The sequence below is a fragment of the Streptopelia decaocto genome (assembly GCF_964273445.1).
Source record: "Streptopelia decaocto genome assembly, chromosome: 1".
Classification (NCBI taxonomy): Eukaryota; Metazoa; Chordata; class Aves; order Columbiformes; family Columbidae; genus Streptopelia; species Streptopelia decaocto.
Genome location: NC_138663.1, coordinates 38,405,626 through 38,433,218, shown reverse-complemented (window position 1 = coordinate 38,433,218; position 27,593 = coordinate 38,405,626). Strand labels below are relative to the sequence as shown.

The 27,593-nt window shown below is 43.1% G+C and overlaps 1 protein-coding gene across 18 annotated transcripts in view; it reads left to right on the top strand.

The window, feature by feature from the left end:
* RBFOX2 (RNA binding fox-1 homolog 2) overlaps nucleotides 1–27,593 on the top strand; it is a 174,481-nt gene that overhangs the window by 53,033 nt on the left and 93,855 nt on the right. Inside the window, exon 1 of one of the 18 annotated variants that reach the window (XM_082049583.1) lies at nucleotides 7,135–7,164. The exons of the other annotated variants lie outside the window; for them this stretch is intronic. Coding sequence (XP_081905709.1) covers nucleotides 7,150–7,164 — 15 coding nt within the window. The 5' untranslated portion in view covers nucleotides 7,135–7,149. Of the gene's footprint in view, nucleotides 1–7,134; nucleotides 7,165–27,593 lie in introns of those variants that run through there. 18 annotated transcript variants of the gene reach the window in all.

Genomic DNA, 27,593 nt, shown 5'->3' with positions numbered 1-27,593 from the left:
CTGTGAATTGAGACCTTCTGAAATTTATTTAAAGACTTAAATTTAATTATTATGTGAAGTCAGTAGCAGAACAGTTCCTGAAAATTGTTGGTTTTGTTTGCATGTCAAGGTGTTTTATTGTTTCAGGCTTTTGGCTTTCTGTGGAAGATAAACTAGCCCTTGATAGTTTGCTTTTAAATAAGTAATCTCTTTTCTGAAGCTTCTGGCTGTGTAGCTGAACCATACCTGCAGGAGAGAGAATAGGGAATCCAGTTTTCCAGTAATGAAATGGGTTGCTGTATAACAAAATGCTTTTTTTCTTGTAATATGCCAGTGTTTGGCTTATTTACTTGGCAAAACATCTCAAAGGGATTGTGGTATTTTTCTGGGTGATTGATTGTATGCACTTTGTATTCTTCTTGCTTCCTTTTGCAAACAGGATAATGCAGAAAGAGGCTTCCTGGAGTCCTTTTGGATGTTGAGAGGAAATCTACCTTGTGGTTCAGTAATGCTGATAATCAGAGATAATGCCAGGATCCTGAGCGGAGGGAGGCTCTGCAGATGAGCAGGACTGTGCCACCAAGGCAGTCTCCAGTGGCACCTAAAGGACTAAACCAACCTCAAAGATGACCCTCTTATCTCCATAGGAACTGCATGTGTGCCCAGGGCTTCCTTGGTGCCTCTCCCCAGGTAGCTCCCAGCCCTGTCTCTAATCATCTTAAAAGAACAAACAAACAAAAAACCAAAACCAAACAAAACCCCCCTAAACCAAAAAACAAACAAAAAAAACCCCAACAAAAACACCAAGCAACCAAACCAAATGGAAAACCAAACTGGAGAGCATGTTTCCCCATCTCCAGTCAGACCTTTTGTAGATGGTTCTTGAAGGGTTTATCATGGTGGGATGATGACTGAGTCTCATCCTTAGTCTGCATGAAATGTGAAAGTTTGGTCTGGCCCTTGGCTGTGAGAGCAACTGTTTTCCTTTGGTTTGAAGTGAAATTTCCCTCTTCACCCTACCCCAACCTCAGAGTGCCTCCTCTTCGAGTTTTCAGCCAAGAAAAACTGCACAGTGAAGACGAAGACATAGATTCGATAGCGCTTATTAACCGTGAAAGAATATTATTGTATTTTAGAGTTCAGGCTGTTTTTAAAAACTATTTTACGGTTTTGTTTTACAGGAGAGGTTGCCAGGAAGCCTTATTAAACATCAGGAGTAGATATTTTTATGATCAGTATTTTTCATTTGTGTGTCCAAATACTCTCCCAGATGTGTTCAGTTGCACAACTGAATTTTTGCTTCCCTGCTTGAGGCCTTCTTCTTGCTGCTTTGTTCCGCAAACTCCCCATAATCAGACCCTACTTCATTTTTCATTTTGCTCAGCATTGAGGTGTTATTTTAGCTCTCATTGGTGGAAGAGTTCCAACCTGGATGCTCCTAGGAAAATTCAGATCCTGAGAAAATTGGTGTTGGTGGCTTCGTTGGTAGTACTTCTTTCCTGATGCAGTCTTCTGGTGTTGACAGAGGTATAATCTTTTGGCTGAGCTTAGCTAACAGCAGCAGGGCTTCAATAATACATGCTCCAACAAACACCTGCATTTGAGGATGTCATTTTATCACAGTTGCACTTTTGGCCTTACAGCAGGTTTCATAGAATCATTTCAGTTGGAAGGGACCCTCAAGATCGAGTCCAACCATAACCTAACTCTAGCACTAAACCATGTCCCTAAGAACCTCGCCTATATGTCTTTTAAACACCTCCAGGGATGGTGACTCCACCACTTCCCCGGGCAGCCTGTTCCAATGCCTGACAACCCTTTCCATAGAATTTTTTCTTAACATCCAATCTGAACCTTCCCTGGTGCAACTTGAGGCCATTTCCTCTCATCCTATCACTTGCTACTTGGGAGAAGAGACCAACACCCTCCATGCTACAACCTCCTTTCAGGTAGCTGCAGACAGCAATAAGGTCTCCCCTCAATCCATACAAGATGAAGAAGAATAAAAAATTACCTAGGAATTAAAGTGGAGAAGTGATCTGTTAAGCAGTTCTTCACCTCTTTGTGTGACTGTACTCCTCATCAAAGTCTTGCCCAGGAAGTCAGAGGCAGAGAGAGCCTTACAACGGGGAGAATGAAGTACTGTAGTTAGGGCTTATTAGACCTGCAGATGCAGGTCCTGCAGTTGGATTCAGGCAGCAGGCCCTCCCCAGTGTCCACACCTGAGTATGTTCACAGCTGTAGTTTGGTTAAAACCCACTTGTTATCTGGTTTCATCCCTTCTGTTTGTAAGCTCGAGCCAGATAAGAGCATGACAGTGCTGTTTGTTGGGTAGCTGTTGGAACATCTTCCTTAGTTACTGCTGGAATGGAAAGCATGTCATTATCACAGACTGCAACAGCTGACTTTTCTCCAAATATAGAACAGAAATACGTATTGAATGCTTTGGCTCTTTCTTCAGTATTGGGGATGTTTCTACCTTTTCCCTGTAGTAGCAGGTCAATGCAATTGCTGGGGTTGCTATTCTTCAGAAGCTTTGAAAAACTCATTATCGTCTTCCAGCTCTGGCTGTGGATTTCACCTCCTGTCATTAGGATTCCCTTGTAAATTTTATTTTTCTCCTTCCTGATTTTGTTTCTATTTCCTTCTCTCAGCTTTTCTTTTTTTCACTTGCTAGAATACATACAAGTGTTGAAGTGTGAGGATGTGACAGGAAAGCCCAATAAGCAATCTGTCTGTCCAGGAAAAATATGCCAGTGTACCTCTGGTCCCACTCAAGTGCTGAGTATGTACGTAGATACACTGGTTTGGTCTCTGTTCTTCTTCCATATACCCAAATGTGATTGTCACAATCATTTTTACCTAAGCTACCGCTAATTTCTATTTTTCGGATTGATTGCTCTTTTCTGCCAAGATGGAATCTAATATGGAATTGCTCATTTTCAATGTAACACTTCTTGAACTAAGAAATTGTTTTCTGTAATTTAGAAATTTCGAGGGTGTTCTTTGGCATTAGCCCCCCGACACCTCCTGCGAGTGTCATTGTGTTTGAAATTCCTGGTGAGCAGATGGGTTTTTCCCTCTGTTATGAAGAGGTGCTTAGCTACCCACTCATCCTGCTTGCTATCTAATGTGATTTCAGTCGTGTGTATCAGACATACCAGCTCGTACCCTGTGTTGAGCTTTATCTGCTAGAATGTTAATCCACGAGCATTTGAAATCAGGCTTGTGAGACACAATCAGCTAGAAACAGATAACGTCAGTTTGAAACTGTGCCATACCCACTCCCCATTTTCCCACTCAGATCTTTCCTAAATAGGGTAGAACTTCTTGTAAATTATTTTTTTTAAGCATTTGGCTTATTTGAAACTTATATACCAGCAGTATTTTTGGATTGAATTAATAGCATATAACTGAGCAGCCACAATTCTTCTTGTATGTGATTAAGGCTTTTGATACTGGTACAGAAGCACGTAGAATTTTTTTTCTGTTTTTCCAGTGCCTCTTATTTTGCTAAATATCTTGATATAATATTAAATAGATGGTTACTTGCTCTCTTTTTTCTCTTTCCCCTTTTGTTACTTGCTGACACCTTCTTACCTCTCTAGCAAGCATTAATATCTTTGCAGACTGCTTTCTTCCCCCTTCACTTTGATTTACACAACAGCTTCCCATCAGAGAAGAGGGACCAGTGTTTCACTAGGCTACAGCTCTGAACATTTCTCTGTTAGCTCAGTACATATTAATTTTAAAATACATTTCTTTCTGCTTTTAATCCTTTTTGAGACAGGAGAGAACCCTGAGAGATCATGTGTATTTCCACACACAGCAGCCTTCCAAGTTCCCTAACATATATACTGGAAAGCACCATTGTTAGGATTAAGATAAAGCATCTGGAGAGGATCCTAGCTACCTGTTTCAGAAGCCTTAGTCATGTTTGTCTTTCTTTTTCTGGAATTAGACTCATCAACATACCATTGTCCTCTTGCTACTTACAGAATATTTTGTGTTTTCTTAGAATAAATTTTCCAGGAAACAATGTCTTCTATTGATATCTTTTACATATCAGCTAATGCAGTTGAAAATCTATATAATCTGAATAAAAACTTAAAGAAGGATTCATAGCTGATCTGGTTCTTTTTCGCCCACATAATTATGTTGGCCAATATTTTTTTTTTTTCTTGTAATCTGAGGCTAACACGGTTACCCCACTGCCAGCAGTATTGTCTACAACTGTGGATAGTCTCAGGTGTGCACTTTGTGTCCTTCATGTTTGTGTGAACCCATGGGCAGCAGCAAGAGCTCTGTTGAACCAGAGCAGTGATGCCTCCAGAAGAATCCTGCAGCATCGTTTTCGGAGCAGCCGAGTACTCCTCGCTGCTCAAGTATATTGAGCGTTGAGAAACCTGCTCTTGCAGTTCATCAAAAGGTGCTCCAGGATGAGGGCACTTTGTTGCCAGAAGTCTGCTGCTTTCAGCAACCCTCCCATATACCTTCCACAGAGAGGTCATGGCCTGGTAGCAACAGTGGTGGATGAATTTCAAGCCAGTATTTGGATGACTCAAGAAGGGTTCATAGGTCTGGTTTTGCTTTGGGGTTGAATGCAACCTGTTCAGCTGTGGAGTTGCTGGGATGATTTGTAACAAGCCCCAGCTGTTGAAATGAAGGAACAGCCTTATTCTGAAAATTTTTCTTTTCTCCTTTGTGGAAGAGTAGGCTAAAGAATGAGCCTGAGGAAGAAGGTGGATTTTTATTTTTTAAGTTAGAGAGCTTGTTGGTCACTCTTCAGCTTAGTTTTACACACTGATCTTTTCCAAGTCTTCTATGGAAATACATATGAAGTAGGATTTGAGTTTGTTTACCTGGTCCACATGTCTTCTCACTTTCTCCTCTGCATTCAAGGAATCTCAGCTCTCATTGAAATGATAGTAAGATAATTTCTGGATTTGGATTCTGGATCAGAATAAAACCTTCAAAATGCTATCAAGGTTATTTGATGCATGTGTCTGCCTGAGTTTGCAGACTGGCTGAACTAGTAGCTACTGCTGGTGTGGCACTGCTGCTGAAATGATAACTGAAGTGTCTAACCATGATGCAAATGTCAGCGTTGCTGCTGTTTCACTCCTCTCAGAGCATTTGGGAACAGGTTTATGGATCACATGGTTTGCTCTTCGGAGACTGTGGTGCACAGGCTTTGGTGCAGTAAGAGATTTTTAGGAACATTGCTTTTCACCCTCTCGACCTGACCTGCCATGCCAAAAGGTGAGAGGAGATGGGAGGCCAGAGAAATGCCATAGTTTAACAGCCTGATGACACCCGAGCTTCCTGAATCAGGGCTCCCGCTCCTGACTGGAAAGCCGAGTGGTGTCCTGCCTCTGTCTAGCGAGCACATCCCCATGGTGATGATGATAAACCTTTTCTCCAGGTTTTGATGCAGGAGTGCAACGAGAACCATGCATTCTCTTAGAGCCCATCAGCATCTCCTGTGTTTGCACCAGTACCTGGGACAAGCCTGCCCCAGGGTGCGTTTGCACCCTGCTGAAGGCAAAGGGAGCCTGAGGAGCGTGCCTGGGATGTCTGCGCTGGGATGCACAGCAGCTTGTTGCCCCACATAGATTGGGCTGGACTTGTGGGTGGAGCGGGGCAGGCTGCACGGCTGCTTGCTTTGAGCTTGCTGGATTTCATTTAAGTAATCTGTAAGTAAAGGCAGAAGGGGTGATATATGAAATAGCACCATTTTTGTATCTTTAGCTGAGATAAAAATATTTCTTCCAAACTCATTTCCAAGGAGACCAGAGCCTCAATGAAAACATGATTTTTTTTTTTTCGTTTTTTTCTTTTTTTTTTTCCCCTGTTTGAGAAGAGGCCAATTTTAACTTGGCATTTGGAGCCCTGCAAGGGAAGTCGAATCTTCACTTTGAGGTGGGAAGGGAAGGGGGCGAGAAACCAGTTTTCCTAGTTTGGAAGAGCAGTTGAACTGATTAATGAGATGGAGGTGACACTTGTCCTGTGGCATTGGGCATGGGGGATGGGATGAGAATTTGCTTGTGCGGGGAAGGGCTTGCTGGAGCTTGTGGAGGTAGTTGGAGCGAGTGTCTTTTGCTCAGCGTGCCTTTGCTGGGGCTGCTGCCTCACCGGCAGAGCTTTGTGAAACTGAAATTGGAGCGGTCTGGGAGCGCAAGGCTGCGAGAGGGTGCTTGCCCCTGTCAGAGTTGGGGGGAGCTGCCTCTGGGCGAGTGGGAACCCGATACACTCCGAGGAACCAGAGCCAGCTGCTGCTTTCCCTTTAGCAATATGCAAGCCTGTAAAATACTCATGCAGAGCCACCTGCGAAAGCAGATTAACCCTTTTATCTGTGAGTCGCTTCTCTTCCCCAGCTCAGGCTGACAGTGCTTGTTTCTCCTGTGGGAGCTCTGGGGTGGCTGGCATACCACAGATTTTCTGCTTAGCTTCAGGAGCCCCGTAGCTGTGCTTCTTGGTGCCTGTCAGCGGTTAATGATTAAATACAGCTATTGAATTGTGACTGAATTTTGGGTGTTGACTAATGGGGTAGATGAAGACATGCAGAACCTGCCTATGGCACCATGCATGGCTCCTGCATCTGCAGATGGTTCCTGGAGGAGCAATTAGCGGGTGGGGGGAATGGGAATCACCCCCGGTGACCTTGGAGGACAAGGCTTTGTCTCATTCATGTCTAAAGATCCCTTTTATAAAGTGAGCACGCTCCGGCGCTGGGACCTGGGCTGCATTTATTACTAACCCCACCCATCCCTGCCTCTTGCAAGAATCTTGTGAGGCCGAGATTGTGTTTTTAGAAGCAGAATGACAGAGAGAAATTCCCTGGAGGCGAATGCAGAGTGTGTGCTGTGCACGCCAGTACAGACACACGGGGCTGGGAACTCCCAGGGAGAGATTAAGTGCGAGAGAAGAGCGCAAAGCAGCCAGAGCTGGAGGAGGGGGGCGGAGGAGGCGAGACGCTTTCTAAGCCTCAAACTGAGCTGTTTGGATTTTTTTTTCCAAAAGGAAAAACAAAAAAGAAAGGGAAAAAAACCCAAACCAAAAAAACCACAACACCAAACCCTCAACCAGCCTCGGTCTCAACAACCTTACTGAAGTGCCTCTCGCGTTGCCGGATCACCTCACTGCTGGGTTTGAAGGACCCAGGCTAACATGATGTACCTCTGGGTGAGTAGAGAAGCATGTGTGAGGGCTTGCACACTTTGCACATATAAGGAATGGAAAGCTGAAGGACTCTGCACTCTGTGAGTGGCCGTGGCCGTTGGGCTTTGCTCTCTGCAGCCTCTACACACAGTCAGATGTAGTTTTCCCGTGTAAAAAGTAATATTTAGAGCGAGTACTGTTAACTGGGTATCAGGCACACTTTTCATGTGGTTATAAGTTCCTCTGGAAAGTTTTGGCAGTTTTGAGCAGGTGCCTCAGAGACATTTTTGGTGTAATGCTGCTCACTGTCTGCCATCTGTGAGACCTGTTTATATATAGATATATTTTATCTTTTTTTCATGCATAAGACTGTTCCCTATGTGCCTCTGTTCTATGGGATTTTGGTGTTAATGAGAGACATCCCAGGTGGTGAAGAAGTGCTGCAGAAAGGGATCTGTGGTTACTGAGGGTTAAGAGAGGATCAGGGAGGGAATAGGTAGTTTTGCAGTTTGGGGCTTTGGGGGTGAGGGGAGAAGCTGTTTTTACAAAAGTTGGATGCAGGGTTGTTTTTCCAGAAGTAGCACAGTTACTTGAGTTTCTGATGGAGTATGGAAAATAATGTCAGGAAAAACGTGTAAGTGTTACATAGATCCAGCAAGCAAAGTAAAAACATATATAAAAGCATATATATATTTTCAGCCTTTGAGCAAGGACTGGAATTTCCTCTGGAGCAGTCAGCTGTTTGGTTGCTTAGTTAGTCATGTATGTGTACTTTTGTCTGCTCCTGGGCACTCTTGAGATCAGCAGTTTGCCCTTGGGTTCCTTAGCTAGATAGGCGAGGTGAAGAGTAATCAGTTCCCAAGTTTTTGTGGTTGTGGGTTGTTTTGTTGTTGTTGTTTTGTTGGTTTTGTTTGTTTTTTGTTTGTTTTAAATTTTAATTCTAACTCTGAAGGTGGGGGCTCTTGTTGCTGCTGCTTTTAGAGTGCAGCTCCCCATCACTCCCAGGAACAAACACTGGTTTATTTTAGCAACAAAGCAAGCCTTGGAACCCTGACAGAAGGATTTGACTTCCCTCCTTTGCACATACACACACACTATCTTTGTTGCAGGGTAACTTGATTCTGTGCTGGGGTATGCACACTTGCCTGGTTTCGTCCGTCAGGCCCCGCTGGCAGGCAGGTCCGCCTTCTCTGCTCTTCCCCCGCCACAGCTTGGTGAGCGGGACCCCAAACTGGGGTGCCCATTTTTAGCCAGAAAGGCTGGGCAGGCCCTGTGGCTCAGCTGAGATTTGTGCTTGATTTGGTGGGTGGGGTAAGAGAAGTAAATCAGCCGTGCCGCTGCTGATTTTAGATAAGTAGTAAACAATGGAGATGTTCCTTACCCAGATGAAAGGTGGAGGATGTGGGTGAGGGTGGGAGCCAGGAGGGTTGTCTGTCTCACCTCCTCCCCTCTGCCCCGTGATGCCTGAGAACTGTCCCATAGAATGGAGGTGTCAGCCTGTGTAAAGGCCAACTTTGGCCCAAAAGGTGAAGGGCTGTCCCAGATTATTAAGAGAGGTGTGAGTTTGGGACACTTGCTGATGGATGAAGACTGGTACCCGTCTGGGGATTGCTCCTTTTGCCTACACCCTAAACTTTGGGCGGTCGCTGTTGCTGTGCTTGCGTTGTGGTTAAACCCCAGAGAAGTGGGGAAAAGTGTTAAATGCTTGGATTGCTGAATGGGTTTTAAGGGCATCAACGAGGCATTGTGCCATGATAATTAAAAAAAAATTAGTGAATTTGTGCTGTCTGGATATGATCTTTCCCTTGTCAGTACAGATTACCCTACTGTTTTTGGGGAATCTTCCCCTCCTTGGTCCCTTGAGGAACCTTTTCCTCCATGCCCATTTGTGTTTCTGCTTTAAGCTCTTTTTATCCTGTCAGGCTACATAACCTTTAGCAGCGAGAACAAGGAGCCCCGAGTGACAGATCTGGTTTGGTGTGGGGTTTGCTGTGCCTTGGCTGTGCCACTTTCTTGCTTCCCAGCTCACAGGTTTCTCCCTTGTTCCCTGTGCTGTGATTTCTCTGTTCTGTGCCTCTTGTCCTTGGAATGTCAGGACTTCAGTGGATGCATGGAGATTTGTACTGAGTCATTCCTTAATTCAATGCATGAAGCGACATTAATGCAATGTTAAATTTGAGGTTTTAAATATGCAGGTCCTGAAATCCAGAATTAAGGTTCCCACAGCAACCGTAATGTTTCTCCCCACCCCCCCACCCCGGGTGCACGTTACAGAATTATCTTCCTTGAAAAGATTGTGCAATATTGAATGCTGTCACATTTGACAAATAATAAAATAAAAAGGAGAACACGCCTTCTTTTGAAGCTGTAGTATAGTGTGGATACTGAACCCAAAAGTACAGCTACCTGCAACATCATAGTCCCTTATTTTAGTGCCATTTCTGAAATGAAGTGGTGCTTTAGCCTTGGTTCAGACTGACATTCCTGCTTGCTGAACTGTATTCCCTTGGGTGTAACTTGTTGCAGGATGCTCTTAAATGAGAGCCTTGTAGACTGCAGAGGATTGTGAGCTGTGGAGAGCTGGAGAGGGGGAAACTTCAAGTATCTGCCATGGTGACCTAATGCTTGGCATTATGAGGGAAGTGAAGGCGGCAGACTAGCTGTGCCATTAAATATCAAGAAAGACTATTTATCTTAACACTCTCATTGTGTAGGACGCAGTTGTATACAGTGTTTCTGAAGCAGAGATGGTGTGATAAGTCTCTGATGTTGCAAATCGTTGGAGTGCATACATCTGATTGGCAGTGTTGAAACTCAAGGTGGGTACTTTGCCTCTACATATAGGAATTCTGGTTTTGCAAACGAGCATTTTGTTCATAGGGGACCATCTAAATCTACCTTTGTCTCTTCTCTCCTCCTCATTTGCCTTTAGTTGTCTGGGCTCCTGCATTGCTCAAGAGGGCTCCTAGTCATAAGTGCTCTGGATAGGACATGGGGTAATTTGGGCTATGAAGGTGAGATGGTCTTGGCTCAATAGGAGATGTGTACTGACAACATGGGGCAGATATTCTGCTGGCGACAGCCAGAGGCAGAGTGGTCTGAGTGTAGAAAAAGTGTTCAACCCTTTTCTGGATAAGAAAGCCCTGTTTTTTTTTTCATTTATGAGCAGATGAATCTTTGTGTACTGTGAGTCATAAGATATAATCTAGAGTCATTTAATTCCAAGTATTTTCTAAAGAGCATGATGTGTTCTGAGAGTTGCATGTATGAATGTTGCCTTGCTGGAGGTCTCTTGTTAGAAGAAAGGTTGAAAGGAAGGGGCAATAGCCCTAGCAAGCAATTTATCAACCATCCTTCTCCTGTGCTCAAAGACAGATGAAACTATCAAAGGCAGGAGAGACCAAGGTAGAGGAGGTCCATGCTGTTGCTAGGATTCTGGTAGGAAAGCACTGGATTCATTGCTCTGATCTCAGATTATAGTGGGTATAGATAATTTCCTCATTTCTCGCAGTGATGTACGGAGGACATGCTGAATGTTTGCGGGAGGGCTGGCTGCCTATTGCAACTAGAAATGTTTTCTTTCTCTAGACCCCTGTGAAAGTGAATATCTTACCTAGACCTACTAATTATCTACCATACAAGTAAGAATAGTGCTAGTAAGCTTGCCAAGCTCAATTTGAAGTATTTTTTGTTGGTTTTCTTCTTGACCTGGCTTTTACTTGCCTTTTTGTCACTTAAAAGCTTTTCTTTGCATTCACTGGAATACTTTTTCCCTCTAGGCTCCATGCTCATCAGCTTTACCACTAAGGAATTGGAAACCCCATTCTGCTGCCAAACTTGGGTCTTAGCAACGTGCTTTTCCTCACGCCATGTCTTTCTATTATTTGTTTGGGTTTTTTCATGAGAGGTAGGTGCTGCCAGTGAAAAGTATGGTCATTATGGCGTGGCTTTCAAAGCATGCATTTGATAGCAGCAAAGCAAGTGGCTATCCAGGGAAAACAGCCACTTTGCTCTGTTCTGGTGCCAAGCCTAGGGCAGCTATTGCTGGGGAAGTCTGGCTATGCCTGTAGGTCTTTGGCTGGAACCTGTTTGGTAGGAATGGCAAAAAAACAGGTCAGCTATCCGCTGAAGCTCTGACAGGATGGAGAACACGCAGCTGCTGTGTGTGAAAGGTACATGCATGGTGTTGTCACCACTAAGAGAGGTCAAGATATGGTGGATTCTGGGAGACTGTGGCTGTCAGAGTGCCGGAAAGTTTTCCTGAATGCATGTTACATGTCGGGTCTGGGTGAATTTTGGTGGGTATGGTAAAAGGCACTTTGTGTTAATATAAACACTGATTTTGGATTCTTGCTCTGGAGCAGGAAAGCCCTGGAAAATCATCAAATGGAGCTCATGCAAAGATCCTCGACTAGTAGTCTGTAAGCCGTTTCCCCCGCCTGCAAGTCCCGGCGGTGCCATACTGTGGCATGCATATGTAGGAGCTTGAATCCAGAAGTAATGTAGTTATGTTTGTCCAGCCCTGCAACTGAGATAATGAGTTCTGCTGCTCAATAAGGTTTATTAGCTTTGGTGCAGCACTTCGTGAACACGGTTATACAGCTTCCACACCTGGGCTGCTCTGTGCACAGTTGGTTTGGGGGTGTCTGCATTGCGTTCCCATGGGGGTTAGTGTGACAAAGCAACTTGCATCTGTTTGCATCTAGGGTTTTATACAGGCTGTGGAGATTTGGGAAACTGAGAAAGAAGAGTTTATGAAAGAGATTATCTAATGAGACCACCTGTGTTATTAGAGGACCAGAGTTGATAATCCAGGTGATCTTTTCCAGTTATGTGCTTCTGCAAGCCTGTAATCCTGGAAGATGCCAAGGTCACTACTGAGACAAGAAAGCCCAGTGCAGTTCAAAAAGAGAAGGCATTTCAAATTAAGCTACTGGCTTCAGAGAAGGGAGATTCGGGATCGGGATAATCTGTTCTGTAGGCTACATTTGATTAATATGAAATCAAGTAAAATCAGTGCCCAGCACATTGTCATCACTTTCAGGAATTTCTTTCCTTGAGTCTAAACAAAAGAATTAGAGGGAGGTGGGCTGACTGAGTCAGTGTGAGATTTCCCCAGCAGTTCTTCTGCCTGTCTGCGCCATTCCCACCTGTGCAAACAGTGATGAGCGCAGGGAACTCTGTTTGCTGAAAGCCTGTCCAAGTCTTGAGAGACTGACAGGGACCAGGTCCTGTTTAAGTTAGTTTTTCACCAAAAAGCCTGTTTATCTTGGAAGGAAGAGAATAAACCGTAAAAGAATAAGAAGAGAATAAACCTCAGCCTTCCCAGTTTCCAGCTGAAAGCTTGAGGAAGAGCATAGAAAATAGCAATTTGAGACTGAACATCTGTGTTTCCTGCACTTCTCATGGTGCTTATTTGCAAATCTTAGTTCCAGCAGCACCAGAACTTTATTGTTGTCCAAACCCCAGATGTTACAGTGATGGTATAGGAAAGGTCTTTCAGTGGATCTGAATTTGGATGGCTTTTTTGCCACATCTAGTGGTCACCAGGTTATCAACTGCATATGTGTGCACGCTTAACCAAAAGTATGATTGGATGGCTTGTGCGATTAGCTGGAAGAGATGCCTTCATCCTTCAACAGGGGCTGCTGGGCACAGCAGGAGTTAGAATCACGTTGTGAGGTTTGGCAAAATGTTTTCTGTAGGGAGCTGACAGTTTGGAGGCAAATCTGTAACCTGTATCTGCAGTACTGCAGCTCTGGATGGTACTCGGTACTGAGGGCAATGCGACGCATCCTGTGGCTGTGCATCGGAGAGGCAGGCTGTGCTGGCGGACCGGTGCAGATAGTTCCACGCTGGAAGTGAGAACAGGCTCGCAGAAAATTAAGAAATCAGTGAGCACATGCTTTGTGCCCTCTGGTGCTAAATTCTTTTGCTGAAAGTGTTAAAGATTCCTCAAAGCTGTGAAGAAGCTTGAACAAGTAATTAAGTTTCCCTCATCTGTCCCTTAAATTTAGGTTTCATTGTTCTCAGAGTCCTACATCTCATGACTAATATACTGCCTGCACAATGCTCTGGCTGCCTTTTTACCAGATGGTTCTTGGGTCTGTAGCTGAATCCAGGGCAAAGGCAGTTAGTTTTTCTCCTACCTCAAATGAAACATGGCATCCCTCATACAATGCTCTAAGTGAATCTTGGACATGAAGACAACGATGAAGTGAAAATATTTTGACCAGATGACATTTTTTTAGATATTCTTAGGGATGATTATTCTTTGTGCTTTAAGGAGTTGGCATAGGATGATACTGGAGTACCCCTCTGAAGTGTTGGTTTTTTTTTTTTTTTATACTTTAAAAATCGTCTGGTGATGAAGCAAAGTTTAAATGCAGAAAAATCCTAGAATTCAAATATGTATGCATGGCTAGAAAATAGAAAACGTGCAGTATGATCTGCCTGTTGCTATTTTTTAACTTTACATTTCTGTCGTAAGGGCCTCCTTTTCTCATCCCACCCTCAATCACTACGGTGATGTCAGCTTGCGTCCTTGATGTACCTTTTGGATGGAGAACCCTTTTGAGTGAAGACGCAGCATCTCTCAGGAAAGCAGCACACCCTCTTTGGCAGCGTAAGTGGGGTTCAGAGCTCCATCAGGAGTGTCTCAGTAACGCTGCAGAGCAGCTTTGCTCACAGGCGTGTTGAATCCAGCAGTGGTTCCAGCTATTTCTTCCCCCACCCCAGTTTATTACACTGAGATTTTGGCTGCTGCTTGAGTGAGGAGGAGCAGTGAATGCCAATTACTTTTCTTGATCCAACCAGCTGAAAAGAAGCAGCACATTCAGCATAGGTGAGGCTACTGATTGTGGCATCTTTTAAGAAATGGGCAGTATCTGCATTTTAAAATTTTAGTGTTGAGGAAATTTTTCTTTTGCAGCAAAAGATTTGGTGGACTGTAAGTAGTGCATGTGTAACTGCTATTCTTAAACACCTCTAGGACCCAGAAGCTCTGTAGAAATTTGAGATGCTTTAATGCGTTTTCCTTGCATGGGGGGCATTTCTCTCTGATGCAGCTGTTTAGCAGTTGCGAACAGGTGTGCAATAAACACCCCTTCCCTCTTCAGCTGAGCGGGGTGGCAATGGATCCCTTCTCATTTAAACATGCATGTTTTTCTGTCCTACAAGAATAAAAACTTTAAAAATAGTATACATATCTAGAAAGGAGTGCCTTGTCCTGTTTCCCTCTCTCCCTCCCACCACCGCTACCAACTCAAATTACCGACAGGCTTCGGAAATTTGGGCAGGGGAATAGAGGTGCAGCTGGTCTGCATGTGTTGCACCAGCTGTAATGCAAATGATACATGCTGAAAGAGGCTTTTCTCACTTTTGTAATTCTTAGGTATTGTTGTGCAATGGGGACATGCGGCAATTTGTCTTAAACGTGTTCACTGATATGTTCTATGGAGTAGACTGTGTCCTTTGTTCCTTGCTGGCAAGAGACAATATCAAAATGCAATTGCCCATCAGGAGCATGTCTGAATACAGCTGGGACTATCCTCCCAGCTTTCCCATCCATCAGTCCTGGGGTGATTCCACCACACTTGATACCAGTTAATTTAGAGCTGGCTGAAACTTGGACTTTGGTAAATTCTCAGCTTTCTTGGCTGTTTGGACAATTTGTTATAAACCACTTTTTTTTTTTTTTTTTTTTTGAGGTGCCTGGCTGACTTGCATACTGGCTGTCTCTAGGTACCAGTCAACTTTTCAGCTGCTTATCCAAAGTGGTAAAAGCATGGTCACAGGGGGTTCAGTTGTGTAAAAACAAAAGCTGATGTTGATTTAATCCCATTACATTGCGTTGATCTCTCAACCACTGGACTCTTAGTAGGATTCCAGCTTTAATCCTGTAAGGATCAATCTGGCCTGTTGCTTTTCTGTCCTGATCCTAAATCCCCCTTTAATCTTGTTAATTATACCAGGCCTTTTTTGGTTTCATTTTTTTCCCTTGTGAACCAGCAAAACCACATTAAATCTTCACATTGCCATCTCTGACCTGGTGTTTTTACCCTTTGTTCATGCTGTTGAGGGACAACATGCTCCTGTAGGCTTGTTGCCTTTGGTCTGGTGTCTGCTGCTTCAGACTCCTATGGATTCAGCTGGTCATGCTGTTGTGCTGAATCCTTCCTGGTTCTGTTGAGAATTATATTTTTTAATTTTTGTTTTTCATCTGTTGTTTGATATTGTGCTGTCTGAAGGGGGTGGGCAATTGTGGAAAATGAGAGGCAATTCAAACTAAGAAAGAAATTTGAAAGAAAAGGGTATTTTTGGAGCAGAATCCCATTGACTGGCATTGAGTGCTTTGGGGAAAGAGACAATTTCAGGGAATATGGAGCACTCCCAGGGCAATGAGTCAAAGACTCTGAAAAGGAGAGGGGGGTCCCAGGAGAAGACCTGGACAATCCCATGGTCCACAGATACATTCTGAAGGTCACAGAGAAATTCAGCTGCTTAAATCAGCCTTTTTATGTTTACGAGTGTTTGGTGGCTTAAGGAGAGGAATAATGTGCATTCCGACTTGAGGCTCTTTATCTTCACATTGCACTGTCTGCAGGCTTCCAAACCCAGTGCTGCCTTTTCTGTGTAATGCACAAGGCCAATTTCTCACTGTGACAATCTGCTCCTGGCACTTGCAATAATAGAAACTAGCTGTTCTTAATGTATTCATCTCTGGTATTTCCTATACTGTACAAAAGAAAACCAACCCAAAATTGCACCTACATTTGCTGTAACTCGATCAAGAACTGACAGATCATTTCTGGAACATGTCTGTGCTGGGATCCTGACTGCTCTGCCAAATTTTATGCCTTTATCTTGCAGTGCTGCTCCTTCCCTCTTCCCTGTCCGTGCCACTCAGCCTTGCCCACCAGAGGCTTCTGCTTTTCCAGCCTTTCAGCTAGATCCCAACTTTCCACCCTCTTGCCAGAGCAACGTGGGTCTAATTTCCCTCCTTGTCAGAATGTGGGCCATGGGGACAGTTCTGCTATAGCAGAAGCCAAGCTGATTTCTTTTAAATCAGCTAGAGGGGAAACTGAAGATGGGCTCTCTCGATGTGTTTATTCCAATTAAAGCAGCCCCAGTGCTTAGTTTTTGGAAAACACTTAGAGCCATGGCAAAAGGTGGCAATTGCTTTTAAGCAAGCCTGGGCATTTCCCCAGCAGTTCTAGGGTTAAGGAAATGCAGAGAGGTGACATGGTGACTGTGTTCCCTATTTTTGTGTGTTGCCAGTAGCGAGAAGGGGGAAACTTTGATTTCTAATCCGCTTTGGAGGAGGCTCCGTATCAGGGCTGCACAGAAACATCCAGTCAAGCAGCTCCTTTATCATAAAGGGGATTTTAATTAAAACTGTTCTCGCATCATGAGCGGAATGAGCATCAGTGCCAACCAGCCCTGTACTGGGCATTTATCTCCTTCAAACCACATTACCAGTAATTGCTGCATTAAATCAAAGTTGAGGGAGATTACAGGTCTGAATTGGGCAGGCGGCTGGTGCCAGCATGGGGAGCTCCGTGCTGCCGAGCCACTGATAGGGGAGCCCCCTCCGCCCCCAGCTGGGGGTGAAGAGTAGGAGAGCTGCTGGATCCCAAGAACCCCTTCTCATTGCGGGGCAGGAATTTTTGTCACAACCTAGGAGGAGTGGCAGGCTGTATGCTTAGAGCATTTTAAGCTGCTGGTGTTTTTCTGTTAACTTCCTTTTCAAACAAACCCAATAAAAAACCAAACCATATGGCATTGCCATCTCACCCCTGTCTCCTGTTCGGATCCACCACAGACATTCCTTTTTGTTCATCCTCTACTGCTTATTCCAGCCCTGAAACTCCAGAATAAATCTCTTCCTTGTCACAGCTCGGTTATGGAGCTGCTAACTTGGTCCCCTCTGCCCTGACATGAGAGAACTGCTCCCCTTTCTCACCTCTCCCCCACTGAGGAATTGTATCTTCATTGACCTATGGTTCTTTTGCCAACTATGGCTCATTAGTTCGTTTAATTATTTTTCTAGGGTTTTAAGCATTCTGTTGTCTCTAGCTCTAGAGCAGCTGTTTCCCTTCATCTTGTCCCTATACTTTGACCTTGGTGGCTCCAAAAACCATCTGATCATCCTAGCATTGCTCTTGCTTCTACTCTCCAGACCTCTGGCAGGGCAAGGCTGAGGAATGGCTGTGCCCACGTGAGGTTTTAGGCATGTGGACTGGCCGAGGTAATTAGATCTCTGTGGGCAATCAGTGAACTATCAAAATGTGACAGCTGGATTTCTAGGAGCTGTTATTAGATCTGTCCCATAATTGTAAAGAAGATAAGTCAGGAACAGAATGTGCAGAAAGTGTTTTGTTTTGTGGGTTTTTTTTTCATATTTGTTTGTGGTTTTTGCCTTTTTCTTAAGTTTATTTTTTTATATGGCCATAATTTTCTTTGTTTTCATCTCAATGGTGGTTATGTATTTTTCTGTTCTATCGCAGACAATCTGGGGCAGTTGAGTGGCAGCGATGGTTTTTCTTCATTTTGTCCAGAGATGCTTTTGGCAATCTGCTGCTGTGAAGTTTGCATCCTGCAGGGTTTGCACATCCTCTGCTGCAGAAAAGGGTCTCACTCCCAGCACTGTACTGAGGACCTGGTAATGCATGTGAAAGAGGATGCTGCAGCTCGACCTGCCTGCTAAAGCAGTTCAGTCGCAGACCATCAAGCCGTATTAGATTCTCAATATTCACCCAAGTTTCTCAGAAGTTATCTGATTCAGAGCAATTGCAGGAGGTGTGCCTGCTATGCCCCTTCAGAGCTTGAAGTTGCAGCTTTTGCTTCATTAAAATGTGAGCTTGAGATGCAGCTTAAGTACTGCCCTACTTTAACTCTGGCCTATGCACAAATCTCTAGCCTGAGATAAGTGGTTCTTTTAAATTCATGCTTAGAGACCCGTAAAGCTGTAGAGGCTGAAGTTCGAGTGCTGCCAATATAATAAAGCTGAGAATGCAGAGGGGTTGCAGTTAATTTTTGAGTTGGTAATCCTGTTACCACAAAGTGAGAATAGCCCCACTGCACACTTACTGGAGAGGTTCATGGAGAATGCGAGTCAAGTCTTTGATGGCAATTTCTTGATAGTGACAGAACACAGAGATAAGGGTTTTCCTGGGAGCCAGGAAACCATCTTTAGGGCTTCCTGGTTTTGGGACAGAGGATGCAGATAGTGGCAAATTGAGGTGAATGAATGTGTGAAATTGTAGAGGCTACAGAAAGCTTCTAAAAAGAGCATGTATCTTGACTGTGCAGATGATGCAACTGGAGAGAAAGTCCCCAGTGGTTGTTGTCCAAGGATATCAGCTGCTGTAGCTTGTTTTAAAACTTGCTGGGAAGTTGAAGCTAGCCCACAGGACAGGCTTTGGGACTGAGCCATGTCAGGCTTTATTCAGTCTTCTTGGCGCTTGGAGAGAAGTGTGGGTAACAGCTTCTGTGCCTATGGTAGACTTCGGTCCCGGTGTCTTGAGACCTTGTGAGAAGAACAAGATTTCCAGAATTCTAATCACTCCTGCTTTCTGATAAATAGATAGATTTCAAAAAACCCAACCAAACAAAATATTGGTGTTTGCTGCCTTTTAGTGTTTTTGTCTTAGTCTGAGGCAGAAGGCACTGTGAAGACTACTTCTTGCCTAAGAGCTGGCATAGCCTCAACATACCTCTTCTGTTCTCTACCACAGCCGCCTTCTTCTCCACTAAAACCACTGGAGGAGGGACACAGCAATAACTAGCACCTCTGCCTCAACAAGAGTAGTCCCTGGGGTCATTCCCTACATTAAAGCATGACTTACTGCTGTCACCATTCATATAGCGTGTCTGACTTTGCTCTTTCAGGGTAAACTGCATCGTTCTTGCCAAACCTCGACTTTGCGTGCTATTTCTGGATCCTTTCTGTACACGCAGCAAATGCACCAAACTCCTAACTGCAGCAGTTCTGGTATTTTGTTCTTGAATCTCTTTTGAGCTGCCTGAGTTTGGTATTATTATTATTTTTTTAATGGGAATGAGGAGAAAGCAGGATTCATCATCTGAAGCTTAGCAGGAGAGCGATATTTTGAACTGGGGCCTACAAGAAATTAATGGGCAGATGTAATTCTTCTATCATGAAATTGTCTTTACAGATTTACGCTGAACATATCATATTCTGTATACTGCCACGCTGGAACTGTTTCCAAATTATTTCCTGAGATTTATTTGGTGACCTGCTGTTGCAGCAGCCAAAGGTCCTGCCTGCATGATATTCTCCAATTCCTCAGTTCCTGCCAGTAACGTGGTCTCAGACTCGGCTGTCTCACTTCCATTTTTTTTACTTCCATTCTATTAAGAGTTTAGCTTAATATTTTTGACATGTTTTGTCTCTTGCTTGCACGGTTACAGTGTGTAGGCAGCTGCTCTGCTATTCCATTTGAACCAAGTTAGGCAGGGAATGCCTTTGCTCCTGTGTCAAAAGAACAAAATGCTGCCTGAGAAAACAGTTCCTCCAAATTCTGCTTTTGTGTATGTAGCTGGGAAGGCATCCTGTTCTAAGGTGGGATGAATTTAAGTCAATACTAGTGTAATTTATTGTATGAACACTCTATAACTTGGAACAAGTACCTTTTTCTATTTTAGTTTGTCACATGGAAGCAATTTGATAAGCTGGGAGGTGAGGTGAGGAGGAAAATCCATAGCAAAACCGTCTCTGTTGGGGAGCAAGCACTCAGCTAGATGAGTCAGACACGGTCACGTACTGAAATGCTGTGCAATAGTTGATCGTGTGCTCCGTTCACCCCAGGCAAAGGTGAGGTAAAACATGTTCGCTCAAACCCTCAGCAAAAGTAGTTTATCCCGCCAGCCTTTGCAAGGGACTGGGAATGCGCCTGGTGTCACCGGCGGCCCCACAGCTACCACGTGGCAACGTGCTGGTGGAGCTGAGATAACGGTGTAACTATAATTACACTATGGGGGAAATCGCCTGTGCAGACCAGCCCTAGTTTGTGATTCATTCAATTAAAAATACTTGGTGAGAGTATCTCTGATACTACCATCTGGTGACTTTAATAATATTTATTCTTAGGAAGATAGTTCTTTAATTAAGGAATTAACCTTAATTTTTCTAAGCTTAGCAAGAGATCTGGAGACATGCTCAAGCTTAAGCTGCTGTATTTCGTCGAAGAGTCAAGTCTTTGTCTTTTGCATTTCCCTGTTAACTGTCTAGGTATGGAAGTCGTCCCCTTAAGGATCAGCTAATTGAACTGCTGCTACTTGTTAAGTGAAAAATCAAGTGGGAGTATGAGAGACAAAATGGTCAAAGCTTTTATCTGTTTGAGTTCCTGAAGCTAGCCAGTACATCCAGCAGCCTCTACATTGAAGGAAAACTGTCTCTGCTCTTTTCTTTCTGTCTGCATCCCCTTTCTCCACCACCCCCAAAGGAATATAGAAAGGCACCGTGGTTGTCATGTAACGTCTAAACTACCAAGAGGAAACTTCTTTGATGTTGAAATTCTGCATCTGGACACCTTTTTGTTTTTCATGTAACAGGCAAAAAGCATTTTGATGGACATGTAGCATTACCAAGATAAGTGCAAATACAAGTGGTCCCAAAAGAAAACTCTGCTATGATCACCTTCTTTGCTTAGCCCAAAAGTACACTTACTTTCTTCCTGAAGCAGTGCCAAGCACTTAAGAGTTCTCCTTGAAAGGAGGCCCAGGCCCAACACATGTTTCTTTTTTTTTCTGGAAAAATCTGTGTGTACTTTCTTTTCCCCGTTTATATTGTGTGTCTGGTAATAACTAAGGTGATGGAGCCTGTCTGGTTTTAAAAGCTCCTTTTGAACCTGTCGCCTGTTACACTCAGATGTGCTGGAGATTTCTCAAGATAGCATCATTGAAACAGGTTTTGTGATGCGTGTAAAGCAATGGGTTGGGGTAGGAATTAAAGTTGAAGTTGTGTATTCTGTATGCTGTTAGTATGTCCAGACTGCTGCCAGCTTTATTTTGCAACTTCATCACTAATATATTTCTGTGTGTTATTGTTCTGTTAAAGCTGCTTTCCTTGGAGCCAGCTTGTTAGCTGGCGTTGTGCATAAAACTTCAGTTCTGGGAGCACAATCTTTTGACACAGGGTTTTTCAAACTTCAGATGAGTGTTCATCACTGCCTTACATGTTTTGTTTGCAACAATTTCAGAGACAGACTTTGGGCAGTCCGAGTTTCGCCTGAATTGACTCCGGGTCCTTGTCCGGCCGCTGAAGTTGTGTGGGCAGGATCTGTACTTCTAACCTCAGAAAGGCTCTACCTACACAGATCTAACTTCAGGATCAAGAGTCTTTACTGTCCTGCGGTTTCTCCAAGAGTCTTGTTTTTTCTTGACAGCCATGACTGCATAGATCGGGTATTCAGAGAGCTTTGTTTTCTGGCTGAGGAAGATCCAGGCTTTTGATTTCACGAGTCCTGTTTTGGTCTGTAGGTTTCTGGAGTTTGCTAATGCTACTGTTCTATTTGGATAACTGTAAGAAAGCTCAACAAAACAAAAGAGTTTTCCAGCAAACAAAGGTCTTGTAATATGCTGCTTCAGCAGACCAACGTGATATCCTTGCTCTGCCTCCATTTTCTTTGTCCTTCCCTAAAGCAGAGTTTGTTGAGGAATTGAAAATAAGTGGTACTTAAGAAATAATTATTTTTAATTCTGACCTGTCCTTCTATGCTGTGTATTTGTAATTGTGTTTTAAAGCTGTGCTAGTTTTCCAGTCTAGACAAACCATTAATATTTAATAGCTGTGCGAAGGTGATGCAGTGAATAGCTGAGGGCGGCAGCAGGATGCAAGTATCTTGTGCCCATAGTTTAGGGCATGCATGGTGCCTGGCTGTTTAGCCACTTTACATCAGTTTCAGGACTACAGAGCTTGGTTTGGGAGTGTTTAGGATGGTAAAGGCAGATGCAAACTCCATCACTTGTAAATAAATTGTCTTGTGAATGGAGAACGTGTTGTAGAAGGAGATTGAAAAGAGAGATCTCCAGTGCTTTGAGGGGAAAGGGCATGACCAGGAGCTATTTCAGAGCTTCCATTTTATTAAATGTTGTCTTCAGTATTTTTCCTCTCTAAAATTTTCTCGAGATTGTGAATTTTATCCATGAAAACTGGAATGTGTAATGACTGAGGTTCCATTGTCTACCTGCGGAATTTCCTTGGCAGAAGCAGTGAGTGTGATGTGACTGTCTTCTCTGCTACCCATAACCTGGTGTTTGCTGCCTTCTCTAGCTTTGGGCTTCTTAGCCCTTCTGCCAGGGAGATTTTAGTTTTGTTGGATTCAAAGTCTATTTTTGGTAATTTCATTTGTGTTAATGTGATTTAGGAACCTTAATCCTAATGAACAAGAGGAAATCAGTAGCACTAACTGATCAGGCTGAGTTCAGGCAAGCAGTGGTTCTTATGGATTTACCAACACATTGAAATTCTTTCCTGTGATGTCCTTATTACACTAATCCAACATGCGCTCGTTTGCTTCTGCAGCTACTCCACATCTCCCAGAACTGTCGGTTCCATTTCTCTTTAATGCATCTTGTTCCTGATCTTCAGGATTTGCATGCTTAACACGTTTCACTCGCAAGGAACGTGCTGGTTTCGCACCAAGTTATTCTCTCCTCTGCATACCTGATCCACCACCAGATCTTCTTGCTCTTAAGATCAGGACACCTGTGTGAAACCGCCAGGTTTCTGAAATGTGAGGAAAACCAATTCATGTGTTCACCTATTTGTCATCACCTTTGCTTCTGCTTGCCATTTTTGAATATTGAGCTTTGCCGTACGTGCTCTGCCTACATTTATGTCCTTCCCACTTGAATCTCTAATGATTTCAGGGTCAAAATAACAACTACTCGACCATATGTAATTTTTATAGATGTTGGTTATATTACAACTGGAAGGAAAAAAAAAATCACACAGCTCTTTGAAAAATGTTATACCTATTCAAACCAAACAAGCAACACAGCCCAGAAAATGTAGCCCTATAGAGGAATTATGACTTTCCAATATATTCATCTGGAGTGACTGAAAGCCACTTTCGTGCTCAGGACACGAGACTTGTTCTGGTGCAAAATGAGAATCTCTTGTAGCTCTAAAGATGTGATCTTGGTGCTGTGTGCTGCCTGTCTAACAGTGGTATGAGCTGGCTGAGCCACTCAATGTATTTAGCTGCTATGGAAATCAGTACATATCCAGCCAGAAAATGCATCCTTGCTTGCTGGCATGTTTCCTACATTTACATCAGTCTTTAAAAAGCAGAGACATATTGTAAGCTGCTCATCAGATCCCTGATGACCCAGTTTAGCAGATGTAGTGATTGGCTAATTGTTAAAGATGCCATTTTTGGTGGGTGAGAGGAAGAGCATCAGCCAGGCTTCTAGCGATGAAGAGTTAGAATCAGCGGAGGTAAGAGCTCTTTAGTGGGAGTAACTAGATAAGGCTTGGATTAATTTGTCTGGAGAACAGAGAATTATACTAAAGATTTTATAAATTCAGTTTATAAAATGAAACTGTTTGTGTAATTTCCTTAGTAAAGATCAATGTGGTGTAATGACTGTGCAGTATGGAAATATCTCAGACTCGATGCTGTATTTCTGTGTCCCCACAGTACCATAGTTTTTAGCAATTAAAAAAAAAAAGGTACGTGGAAAATGTTGGGAGCTACCATGGATGCACTTCAAGTATAGGAAGACTATGGCTAGCTTCTGTTCTTATAGCTGTAATTATAATTGTGACTTGGTGTGCTTGCTGTAAGCAGTTTGAAGAGAGCAGGCAAAGCAGAGCCCAGGGCTGTGTTCTTGTGTATTCCAAAATGCTCCGTAGTCTGCAGACATCAAAGAGATCAGTGCATGTGAAGCAAAATGCTAGCTTTTGAGAACGTTGGGAAAACTTGTGTATTCTCCATGCTTTGCTTAGTACGCAGAAAGAGGAAAATTAGGTAAATGCTGCTACAGCAGCATGTAAAACAGTATCTCTAGGCAATGCGGTGGGTGGGTAGGACATGGAAAAAAATAAAATTTGATGTTATAAAAATAATAATAGAATTTAACAGTAACTAGATGGGTGATGTTCTTACTTGAGGGAGCTGGGAGCTGTGTGATCAGTAAATGCACAAACATATCGGGGTTTTTTTCAGGCTCCTGGCATTAGAAATAACAAATAGAGGAACCAGAGCTACTGGTGCAGAACATGAAACTGGATATTATAGGGATAATATCAATCTGCAAGAATAGAAATCATGGCTTTAACATGCATTCAAGATTATGTGCAGTTCAGATAGGGTAGATGTAATAGATGATAGGCTGTATTGTATGCAGTAGACTGTAAAGAAAAAAGAAGAGTAATACTGATAACACAGGATCTGTTTCTGGTCAAAATTGCCGTGGGGAAGAATGGTAAAAGAGGTCCCAGAGGGGCTACTGTGAGTCTGCTGTAATCCCTTGTAGGATTGGATTTGGATACGATTTTGAGGCTCTGAGATGATACTGTTCCCCGTACCGTTAGAAATATTAGTACAAGAAACTTTCATTTCTCAGATAAGGCTTGGAGAACAAATGTTGCTGATAATAATAGGGTCAAAAGATTTTTTTCAGTATAGCATCATCACCTGTTGTTAAGACAGTGAGTAAATTATTGGTGCTATGACTACTACAGGAAAACAAGCTGTTTAGAAGCCTCCATGTCCCCACGTTTGGATGGGGTGATCATGATTCAGGCTTTGATACATGAAGCAAAATATGTCATAGAATCATATTTAATGAAGTCAGTGAACTGGATTGAAAACTTAGACTTGAATATAGAGGTGTGTGGTTGGGTTTGTGTGTGTGTGGTGGGTATTTTTGTTGTTGGTTTTTGGTTTTTTGTTAGAGGTACTTTGGATACAAATTTTTGATATAAGTAAAGACAGAAAAGCTTGTAAGAGGAAACTTCAGCCTAACTGGATGCATAATCACCTTATAAAGGCTACTAGATGCAAAAAGAGAATTTACAAGGGATGGAAAAAGGACTTAGGAGCAGACACTACTATGCCTTTAAGGTCAGGAACTGTAGGGATAAAGTGAGAACTGCCAGCCTTGGAAATGCTACTAAGAAAATGGGTGACAAATTATTGAAATACAAGTAGAGAGAAGAAGGGAAGATGTAGGGCCACTTAGTGTTGAGGTTAGTGTAATTAACGAGGATACGCGCTGTGATCACAAAAATGAACAAATCTTTTGTTGTTGTTACAGATAGAGTTGATCATGGAAGCAAAAGCAGGATGGGTAATGGGTATACCATAGAAACCTCCACCTTGGGCATTTCAAAGACCTTCGTGCATGCAGGCTGGTCTGGGCTGTGCGGTCGCCTCAGGAGCAGTGATTCCTGTTCCTGAAAGCATCAGAAACTGGTCCATGAAGTTGCAGAACTGATACAAGTTTTAATCTATGAAGTCAGGAGTGCTACCAGGTGTTTGGAGAAAAGGAAGTGTAATAGCCCTGTTGATGGTGGGGAATGATCTGAGAAAATACAGACGTGTTGGTCCAACTTCAGCTGCTTGCAAAATCCAAGACAAAAATAGTATTTAAAGGCTTGGACACAAATGAAAAATGAGATAAAAGGCAACACAAATCCATCTGAATAGGATTGCGCCATGTCAGCCTATCTGTCTTCAAGATAGCCCATTTTCTTAACTTCATGCATTTTTCTTCACATGATAATGTGTAGATGGGTCCTACAGCTTCTGATATGGTGCTACAGAGGAAAGTACTGATGAGGCTGGTGAAGATGCAGTTTAGTGCTGGAACTGTGAAACGGATTAAGAGCTAACCATGTTGTTCTGGGTAATGTCTTTTTTAAAAAAAGAAAAAAAAAAATATGAGCAATGAGCATGGGGTTGATCAGGTGCAAGAAAAGCCTTCTAGAGACTGGGGAACAGCAAGCCTGTCATGTGAGAAAAGAGCAGAACAGCTGCTTGTTAAGATGGATAGAGAGGGGATACACCAGGGAGGTTTAGTTGTAAAGGAAAGAGAAAATACGGTTAAGCCAGAGGATGGTACTGGCACATGAACAAAAAGAAACAGAAATTGCTCAGGAATAATGTTATGCTGGAGATGAACACGGTTCCCAGCTGCTGGAGAGGGAGGTTCTAGAGCAGGCTTTTGGCTGGGGTAGCGTAGCTGCAAAACCCAGTTCTATGATGTAGCTTGATGAATTTTATGAAAAGATTAGATGACGTTGTATGATAGCAATTGATTTCATCCTGTGTGTCAGGAGCTCTTTTGCAGTATAAATATTTATGTAATTTAAAAATTATTCATATGTGCAAGCATTTGCAGGAACAAGGCTATAATTTTATAACAGTTACCTAACTTGTGTTACTGGAAATGCATGTGCATAGCAGGTTATATGGCAAGGCAGTTGGGCCTTTATCTTGAAATAAAACTATGGAGTGCAGCGCCATCTTACATTTGATGAAAACTGCTTGCAACTCAATGTGCAGTAGTAAACCAGCCATTATGGCCAGCCCTGCAGAAATTCCATAGTTATTACCAGTCAATAAAGTCTGTTTAATCCTGCTGTATCCACCATGGCACATACAAGTTTAAAACTAGTTTTTGTCATTTAATCATCTGTGGGACGCAGGAGGTCCGATGCTTTTTTACCAAAGTGTCACCCCAGTATCTTAATGCTGGTTAAGGCGAACATTTAAATCTGCATCAACAACTTCAGAGCATGGCAGTTCTATCTGAATCTGTATTTAAAACAAAAGAGGAGCTTAGGTGATGCTCCCTCTCCTTGTTTTGTTTTGCCCATTTGCTGGTATGTATAGATAGTAAGGTATCTGCACTAGGATTTGGATATCTTTTATTCCCCTGAGGCCTGTTTGGAAATGGCAAGAATTGGACTGTGAAATAAATGTAAGGTTTTTAACCTATTCAGGGATTTGATTTTAAAACCAGGGGCACTAATACTGAGTAGCAAAAACAGGCAGCGGAAAAGACTTCAGGTTTTTATAAATTAATGGCTTTTCATAAAAAGATGTTATTGGAGATACTAAATTGCCTGAGTGCATAGTAACGAGCTATGCAAAAGAATGAAGGGCAGGCACCTATTGAATCTGTAGTTACGGAAAGGAGAAGGGAAAAAAGAATTGGCTGTTCAGAGGAAACCAGATACTGTCTGTGCCCCAAAGCGGGGTTTGAAGGGGGAGTGCTGAGAGGTGGACAGACAACCTTCTGAAGGAGAGGAGGAGGCATGATGTGAGCTCCAGGAAGCTGGTCTGGGGCAAAATAAACTGACCTAAGGCAGAATTAGATGGAGGTTTATTGTGGCAGCCTCATCCTTTTTCCCAGTGAAGAGATCTACAAGCATAGCTGCTTTCCCATTTATGGGCAATTAATTTCTCTCACTG